This window comes from Leptodactylus fuscus, chromosome 3 (assembly GCF_031893055.1).
Source record: "Leptodactylus fuscus isolate aLepFus1 chromosome 3, aLepFus1.hap2, whole genome shotgun sequence".
Classification (NCBI taxonomy): Eukaryota; Metazoa; Chordata; class Amphibia; order Anura; family Leptodactylidae; genus Leptodactylus; species Leptodactylus fuscus.
In genome coordinates, this window is record NC_134267.1 from 224701312 (window position 1) to 224711359 (window position 10048).

The window sequence follows — 10048 nt, forward strand, 5'->3', positions numbered from 1 at the left end:
TTACAAGGCTTAATCAGATTCTATTTGCAGGTACAATCTGCTACGTGTGACCGCGCCTATAGAGAGCCAACACCATCTATAAGAGCCCTCCTATTAAATCCTCAGGGCTTATTCACATTGCGTTTTTGGCCTCCCTTGCCGGGATACGTTGGTAACCAGTCAGAATCAGCTGTCAACTTATCCCTGCACGAAGAACTGGCCATTAAAAAAAAGGGGGGGGGGCCTGCAGTTCTCCGTGCAGGGATAAGTGGGGAGCTGATTGTGACTGGTTACCAACGTATCCCGGCAAGGGAGGCCAAAAACACAATGTGAATACTCCTTTAAAGTGAAAGTCTCACCCCCAAACAGGCTGCTATGCTAGTAGCATAGCCTACATCATTATTAATACAAAACACACATACCTTTAGAGGTATTGTGGGCTTTGTAGTTCTCCAGCTGAAAACTTATATATTATATATTATTGCCCCAGTTCCCTCTCCGCAGTGCTGCACACCTGATGTCCCAACAATCCCACCCCCCCCACCCCCCCTCCACCTTCTAACATCTTTCCACTGCCCCCTGTACGGTACTCCAGTTAATACCATCACATCATACTGTCCATTGCTACACATTGTGGTGCTCACCGGAAGTTTAATGTCTCCCTGGAACAGGTCCTGGCCCAGCTCTATAAATGATAAAATATAGAAGATGGGAGTCATTGATAACATGGAGAGAACATATCAGTGCATAGATAGATGATGGATGGATGGATGGATGGATAGATAGATAGATAGATAGATAGATAGATTGATAGATGATAGATAGATAGATAGATAGATAGAGAGATCGGAGATTGATAAATAAATAAATAAATAACTTCAACTGACCCCTACTGCCGCCGCTGTATTATGTCCCCATAGTGACCCCTGCACACAGTTTTATGTCCCATAGTGACCCCTGTACACAGTATTATGTCCCCATAGTGGCCCCTGCACACAGTATTATGTCCCCATAGTGGCCCCTGCACACAGTATTATGTCCCCATAGTGACCCCTGCACACAGTATTATCCCCCATAGTGTCCCCTGCACACAGTATTATGTCCCCATAGTGACCCCTGCACACAGTATTATCCCCCATAGTGTCCCCTGCACACAGTATTATGCCCCATAGTGGCCCCTGCACACAGTATTATGTCCCCATAGTGGCCCCTGCACACAGTATTATGTCCCCATAGTGGCCCCTGCACACAGTATTATGTCCCCATAGTGACCCCTGCACACAGTATTATGTCCCCATAGTGGCCCCTGCACACAGTATTATGTCCCCATAGTGACCCCTGCACACAGTATTATCCCCCATAGTGTCCCCTGCACACAGTATTATGCCCCATAGTGGCCCCTGCACACAGTATTATGTCCCCATAGTGACCCCTGCACACAGTATTATGCCCCATAGTGACCCCTGCACACAGTATTATGTCCCCATAGTGACCCCTGCACACAGTATTATCCCCCATAGTGGCTCCTGCACACAGTATTATCCCCCATAGTGTCCCCTGCACACAGTTTTATCCCCCATAGTGGCCCCTGCACACAGTATTATGCCCCATAGTGGCCCTATCACACAGTATTATGCCCCATAGTGGCCCCATCACCCAGTATTATGCTCCATAGTGGACACACGTTAACAATTACTATACTCTGGGGCATTTTTTGATTTTCGTTTTTGACTCCCCTCCTTCTACACCCCATAACTTTTTTATTGCTCCGCTCCCAGAGCCATATGAGGTCTTAATGTTTCCTGGGACAAATTTTTCTTCATGATGGCACCATTATTTATTCTATATAATGTACTGGGAAGCAGGGAAAAAATTCAGAATGGGGCGGATTTGAAGAAAAAATGCATTTCTGCGACATTCTTACGGGCTTTGGTTTTACGGCGTTCACTGTGCAACCAAAATGACCTGTCCCCTGTATTCTGTGCTTCATTACGATTCCGGGGATACCAAATTTATATGGATTTATTTACATTTTGACCCCTTAAAAAAATCCAAAACTGTGTTAAAAAATTATTTTTTGAAAACTCGCCATATTCCGACAGCCGTAACTTTTTTATACGTGCGTGTATGGGGATGTATAGGGCGTATTTTTTTGCGGGAACGGGTCTACTTTGTAGTTCTACCATTTTCGGGAAATGTTATTGCTTTGATCACTTTTTATTCAAATTTTTATCAGAATCAAAACAGTGAAAAAATGGCGGTTTGGCACTTTTGACCATTTTTCCCGCTACGGCGTTTACCGAACAGGAAAAATATTTGTATAGCTTTGTAGAGCGGGCGATTTTGGACGCGGGGATACCTAACGTGTATGTGTTTCACAGTTTTTAACTACTTTTATATGTGTTCTAGGGAAAGGGGGGTGATTTGAATTTTTAATCCTTTTTATTTATTTTTTTTATTTATTTTTTACTTTTTTTAAACTTTTTTTTTTGCATTTATTAGACCGCCTAGGGGTATTGACATGGGTGGGCGGTGTCGCGGATTGTCAAAGTGGTGGGGGTCGGCAAACATGGCTGCTCCGGAGCGTTGAAGAGCGCCTCCTGGAGAATCGTTAAGGTGAGGGGCAAAGTGGTAAAGTATATGTATATGAGATTGTGTGGGGTTAGGGGCGAGGCTGGAGAGGGCAATATGAATTTTGTGGCTTGCTATGGTCCAAAGTGTGTGAGATTGCAGAGATGGTGGTGTGAGTTTGGGTTTTGTGGGGGTCCTGGCACAAACGTATGTGCGCTGTTGTGACGAAAAGTAGCCTATTGTTTAATCGAGTGTAATGACTATGTTTGTGGAAAATTTCAGCCAAATCGGTCGAGCGGTTTTTCCGTGATTGAGGAACAAACATCCGAACATGCAAACATCCAAACACACAAACCCACAAACCCACAAACTCACAAACTTTCACATTTATAATATTAATAGGATTATTATACTCTGGGGTCTTTTCAGACCACAGAGTATAATAATCGGAGACCCAGAGGGATACAAACATAACAAACTACTGTTACTTACTTATCTCCCGACTCCCCTGCATTCTCCGTCGCTGTTGGCCATCTTCCGGGACGTCATGCGACCAGGGTCACGTAAGTAGACCGAAGCCTGCCTGGAGAGGTAAGTAACAGTATTTTTTATATTATCTTACCTCTCCCGGGCCTCTGATCGTTATACTCGGGGGTCCGAAAAGACCCCCGAGTATAATAGTGCTTGTGGGCAGTGGCGTAACTACCATGGTAGCAGCAGTAGCAGCTGCCACAGGGCCCGGGACATTAGGGGCCCGGTGGCAGCCGCTACCGCTGCGTTTTTTTGTTTTTTTTAATAGGCCATTACCGGCTGGCGTTACTCCAGCCGCTAACGGGCCCTATATACTTACCGATCCTGGCAGGGGCCGGGATCGGTAAGTGACACTGCGGGCCCCACAAGCACTATTATACTCGGGGGTCTTTTCGGACCCCCGAGTATAATGATCGGAAGTGCAGGAGAGGTAACTGAACATAAAAAACTGTGTTACTTACCTCTCCAGGCTCCGCACAGGCTTCAGCCTACTTGTGTGACGTCTCAGACGTCACATGATCGGGGCCTGCATCCTTATGCGTCGCGACGCAGGCTCCCGGTCACATGACGTCCCTGACGTCATTGAAGATGGCCGCCAGCGGGGAGTCGAGAGACAGGTAAGTTACAGTGTTTTTGTTTTTTTTTTATGTTGTTCTTCCCCCGGGTCTCCGATTATTATACTCTGGGGTCTGAAAAGACCCCAGAGTATAATAATTGTTAATGGGTGTCCAAAACGGGGCATAATAGTGGGTGAAGGGGCCACAATGGGGGATAATACTGTGTGTAGGGGCCACTATGGGGGATAATACTGTGTGCAGGGGCCACTATGGGGTATAATACTGTGTGCAGGGGCCACTATAGGGTATAATAATGTGTGCAGGGGCCACTATGGGGTATAATAATGTGTGCAGGGGCCACTATGGTGCATAATAGTGTGTGCAGGGGCCACTATGGGGTATAATACTGTGTGCAGGGGCCACTATGGGGTATAATAATGTGTGCAGGGGCAACTATGGGATATAATAATGTGTGCAGGGGCCACAATGGGGTATAATAATGTGTGCAGGGGCCACTATGGGGTATAATAATGTGTGTAGGGGCCACTATGGGGTATAATAATGTGTGCAGGGGCCACAATGGGGTATAATAATGTGTGCAGGGGCCACTATGGGGTATAATAATGTGTGCAGGGGCCACTATGGGGTATAATAATGTGTGCAGGGGCCACTATGGGGTATAATAATGTGTGCAGGGGCCACTATGGGGTATAATAATGTGTGCAGGGGCCATTATGGGGTATAATACTGTGTGCAGGGGCCACTATGGGGCATAATACTGTGTGCAGGGGCCACTATGGGGCATAATACTGTGTGCAGGGGCCACTATGGGGTATAATAATGTGTGCAGGGGCCACTATGGGGTATAATAATTTGTGCAGGGGCCACTATGGGGTATAATAATGTGTGCAGGGGCCATTATGGAGCGTAATAGTATGCGTAGGAATGCGGGGGGTGGGGTCGTGCGGGGTTTTCGGCGTTGGTCGGGGTTTTCGATGCCAGCCGGGGGGGGGGGGGGGGGGGGCATGTCAAAGGTTCGCCACGGGGCCCCGCCATTCCTAGTTACGCCACTGCTTGTGGGGTTGGCGGCGTTACTTACCGATCCCGGCCCCTGCCAGGATCGGTAAGTATATAGGGCCAGTTACCGGCTGGAGTAACTCCAGCCAGTAACGGCCTATTAAAAAATTTAAAAAAACACAACGGTAGCAGCTGTCGCCGGGCCCCCTAATGTCCCGGGCCCTGTGGCAGCTGCTACCACTGCTACCACAGTAGTTACGCCACTGGCTCCACTGTAAGGGATCATGGGAGGAATATTCAAATCTGTCTCCCAAGATGTAAATAGGGAGACAGTGCCTCTGTTATGCTGCTCTCTATAGGAAGCACCCTGAACAGCATGCCCAACATTCCCAGAAGCCTTTACTGCATAATGTGGGATTTTTACCAAGTCAGTTTCTCAGCTACGGATGGCAGTTTTGGTCTGGTTGGACCTCGTCAGCACAGCGTAGAGAGAACTGACTGGTATGGTCATATATATATTTTGTCTAGATAGATAGATAGATAGATAGATAGATAGATAGATAGATAGGAGATAGATAGATAGATAGATAGATAGATAGATAGATAGATAGGAGATAGATAGATAGATAAGAGATAGATAGATAGATAGATAGATAGATAGATAGGAGATAGATAGATAGATAGATAGATAGATAGATAGATAGATAGATAGATAGGAGATAGATAGATAGATAGATAGATAGATAGATAGATAAGAGATAGATAGATAGATAGATAGATAGATAGATAGATAGATGATAGATAGATAGTAGAGATGAGCGAACACTAAAATGTTCGAGGTTCGAAATTCGATTCGAACAGCCGCTCACTGTTCGAGTGTTCGAATGGGTTTCGAACCCCATTATAGTCTATGGGGAACATAAACTCGTTAAGGGGGAAACCCAAATTCGTGTCTGGAGGGTCACCAAGTCCACTATGACACCCCAGGAAATGATACCAACACCCTGGAATGACACTGGGACAGCAGGGGAAGCATGTCTGGGGGCATAAAAGTCACTTTATTTCATGGAAATCCCTGTCAGTTTGCGATTTTCGCAAGCTAACTTTTCCCCATAGAAATGCATTGGCCAGTGCTGATTGGCCAGAGTACGGAACTCGACCAATCAGCGCTGGCTCTGCTGGAGGAGGCGGAGTCTAAGATAGCTCCACACCAGTCTCCATTCAGGTCCGACCTTAGACTCCGCCTCCTCCGGCAGAGCCAGCGCTGATTGGCCGAAGGCTGGCCAATGCATTCCTATGCGAATGCAGACTTAGCAGTGCTGAGTCAGTTTTGCTCAACTACACATCTGATGCACACTCGGCACTGCTACATCAGATGTAGCAATCTGATGTAGCAGAGCCGAGGGTGCACTAGAACCCCTGTGCAAACTCAGTTCACGCTAATAGAATGCATTGGCCAGCGCTGATTGGCCAATGCATTCTATTAGCCCGATGAAGTAGAGCTGAATGTGTGTGCTAAGCACACACATTCAGCACTGCTTCATCAAGCCAATACAATGCATTAGCCAGTGCTGATTGGCCAGAGTACGGAATTCGGCCAATCAGCGCTGGCTCTGCTGGAGGAGGCGGAGTCTAAGGTCGGACCTGAATGGAGACTGGTGTGGAGCGATCTTAGACTCCGCCTCCTCCAGCAGAGCCAGCGCTGATTGGCCGAATTCCGTACTCTGGCCAATCAGCGCTGGCCAATGCATTCTATTAGCCCGATGAAGTAGAGCTGAATGTGTGTGCTAAGCACACACATTCAGCACTGCTTCATCACGCCAATACAATGCATTAGCCAGTGCTGATTGGCCAGAGTACGGAATTCGGCCAATCAGCGCTGGCTCTGCTGGAGGAGGCGGAGTCTAAGGTCGGACCTGAATGGAGACTGGTGTGGAGCGATCTTAGACTCCGCCTCCTCCAGCAGAGCCAGCGCTGATTGGCCGAATTCCGTACTCTGGCCAATCAGCGCTGGCCAATGCATTCTATTAGCTTGATGAAGCAGAGTGTGCACAAGGGTTCAAGCGCACCCTCGGCTCTGATGTAGCAGAGCTGAGGCTGCACAAGGGTTCAAGCGCACCCTCGGCTCTGATGTAGGAGAGCCGAGGGTGCACTTGAACCCTTGTGCACCCTCAGCTCTGCTACATCAGAGCCGAGGGTGCGCTTGAACCCTTGTGCACACTCTGCTTCATCAAGCTAATAGAATGCATTGGCCAGCGCTGATTGGCCAATGTATTCTATTAGCCTGATGAAGTAGAGCTGAATGTGTGTGCTAAGCACACACATTCAGCTCTACTTCATCGGGCTAATAGAATGCATTGGCCAGCGCTGATTGGCCAGAGTACGGAACTCGACCAATCAGCGCTGGCTCTGCTGGAGGAGGCGGAGTCTAAGATCGCTCCACACCAGTCTCCATTCAGGTCCGACCTTAGACTCCGCCTCCTCCAGCAGAGCCAGCGCTGATTGGCCGAATTCCGTACTCTGGCCAATCAGCACTGGCTAATGCATTGTATTGGCGTGATGAAGCAGTGCTGAATGTGTGTGCTTAGCACACACATTCAGCTCTACTTCATCGGGCTAATAGAATGCATTGGCCAATCAGCGCTGGCCAATGCATTCTATTAGCGTGAACTGAGTTTGCACAGGGGTTCTAGTGCACCCTCGGCTCTGCTACATCAGATTGCTACATCTGATGTAGCAGTGCCGAGTGTGCATCAGATGTGTAGTTGAGCAAAACTGACTCAGCACTGCTAAGTCTGCATTCGCATAGGAATGCATTGGCCAGCCTTCGGCCAATCAGCGCTGGCTCTGCCGGAGGAGGCGGAGTCTAAGGTCGGACCTGAATGGAGACTGGTGTGGAGCGATCTTAGACTCCGCCTCCTCCAGCAGAGCCAGCGCTGATTGGTCGAGTTCCGTACTCTGGCCAATCAGCGCTGGCCAATGCATTCTATTAGCCCGATGAAGTAGAGCTGAATGTGTGTGCTTAGCACACACATTCAGCTCTACTTCATCAGGCTAATAGAATACATTGGCCAATCAGCGCTGGCCAATGCATTCTATTAGCTTGATGAAGCAGAGTGTGCACAAGGGTTCAAGCGCACCCTCGGCTCTGATGTAGCAGAGCTGAGGGTGCACAAGGGTTCAAGTGCACCCTCGGCTCTCCTACATCAGAGCCGAGGGTGCGCTTGAACCCTTGTGCAGCCTCGGCTCTGCTACATCAGAGCCGAGGGTGCGCTTGAACCCTTGTGCACACTCTGCTTCATCAAGCTAATAGAATGCATTGGCCAGCACTGATTGGCCAGAGTACGGAATTCGGCCAATCAGCGCTGGCCAATGCATCCCTATGGGAAAAAGTTTATCTCACAAAAATCACAATTACACACCCGATAGAGCCCCAAAAAGTTATTTTTAATAACATTCCCCCCTAAATAAAGGTTATCCCTAGCTATCCCTGCCTGTACAGCTATCCCTGTCTCATAGTCACAAAGTTCACATTCTCATATGACCCGGATTTGAAATCCACTATTCGTCTAAAATGGAGGTCACCTGATTTCGGCAGCCAATGACTTTTTCCAATTTTTTTCAATGCCCCCGGTGTCGTAGTTCCTGTCCCACCTCCCCTGCGCTGTTATTGGTGCAAAAAAGGCGCCAGGGAAGGTGGGAGGGGAATCGAATTTTGGCGCACTTTACCACGTGGTGTTCGATTCGATTCGAACATGGCGAACACCCTGATATCCGATCGAACATGTGTTCGATAGAACACTGTTCGCTCATCTCTAATAGATAGATAGATAGATAGATAGATAGATAGATAGATAGATAGATAGATAGATAGGAGATAGATAGATAGATAGATAGATAGATAGATAGGAGATAGATAGATAGATAGATAGATAGATAGATAGATAGATAGGAGATAGATAGATAGATAGATAAGAGATAGATAGATAGATAGATAGATAGATAGATAGATAGATAGATAGGAGATACCAGGACATATTACTTACTCTGGTTTATGTCAGGGATGTCTATGAATTCTCCGGCTTCTACACTTTCTTCTACTAGAGAAATGAAGACGTTACATAATTTGTAAATGACAATATATCAACATATCAGCCCTAGTGATCAGCTGACGGTTTTGGGGAGTCTGTGAGAAAGTAACTTCCCTCTAGTGCCACCACAAGAGAAACAGACCTTACACAATGTCCATTAAATGCATTGTACTTTTACAATGAGGACTGAATCCTAATCCTCCAATTGGGTATATAAACTAGGTTGTCCATACCAGATGACCCCTTCCTAACATTGGCAGTATACTGTATAAACAATCAAACCTCTTAGGAGGACCAAAATTAAGAAAATTTTGTTTTGAGAAAAGTTTTTAATTTTTTTAAAGACACTAAAATATAACAAAACACCATACCATTTATTTTTTTATTACTATGGTTATACGACTGGTAAAATTATCACACAGTGAACGCCGTAAAAAAACAAAACCCCTAAGACAACGGCGCCGCTGAGGCTTTTTTCCAATTCCACCACTTTAAGATTTTTCCTGGCTCCCCAGGTCTTAGAATGGAATAGTAAATGGCGCCCATAGAAAGTAAAATTTATCCCACAAAAAAACAAGTCCTCCTGTAGCTATAGGGATGTAAAAAGATTTTAAAAATTGTGGATTTTGGAAAATTGGGGAAAAAATAAAAATTTAAAATTTGCCATAGCAGAAAGGGATTAATACACCGGTGGTAAGAAATATAAGACCAAGTCATAGAAACATTGTGAGGTTTTCTCTTACCGGATTGTTCTTGCCGATTAATCTGTAAAAAGAGATAAGACAAAATTCAACAAAAATAACGCAAACACACTAAAGAGCACATAGAGACAATCTGAATATTACTATCCAGCCATGGCTGTACTCACTGTGTAGGCATTACAGTGGACAATGATGGCGACCAGGCAGAGGAGCCCCAGAGACTCCCGGGACACCATGGTGACTTCGAGGACAATACTCACTAACTCCGTACCCCCCGCACATCTTATAAGGGATACTTGAACTTTGCACAATTGATGTTTTGCTATTATCACAGTTATCACCATGAACTTGAGAAGTTATCTTTATCTTGAAGATGTAAATTGGCCTATAAAGTAATCTCTAACGCTCGGCTATCCGCTGAGATGACCAAAATATTTACTTGTATTCCCATCATGAGTGTCCATAGACCTCAGTACTGCTCACATAATCATTTCTACAGTGCTTTAACCCCTTCCCACCGATGGCATTTTTTGATTTTCGTTTTTGACTCCCCTCCTTCTAAACCCCATAACTTTTTTATTTCTCCGCTCCCAGAGCCATA

At 46.3% G+C, this 10048-nt stretch overlaps 1 protein-coding gene across 1 annotated transcript in view; it reads right to left on the bottom strand.

The window, feature by feature from the left end:
* Positions 1-9683, bottom strand: part of LOC142198580 (meprin A subunit alpha-like) — a 32142-nt gene extending 22459 nt beyond the window's left edge. The window contains exons 1-4 of the mRNA XM_075269608.1: positions 9615-9683; positions 9490-9511; positions 8702-8755; positions 624-664 (exon numbers count right to left, since the gene is read on the bottom strand). Coding sequence (XP_075125709.1) covers positions 624-664; positions 8702-8755; positions 9490-9511; positions 9615-9683 — 186 coding nt within the window. The remainder of the gene's footprint in view (positions 1-623; positions 665-8701; positions 8756-9489; positions 9512-9614) is intronic.
* Positions 9684-10048: the final 365 nt, after the last annotated feature.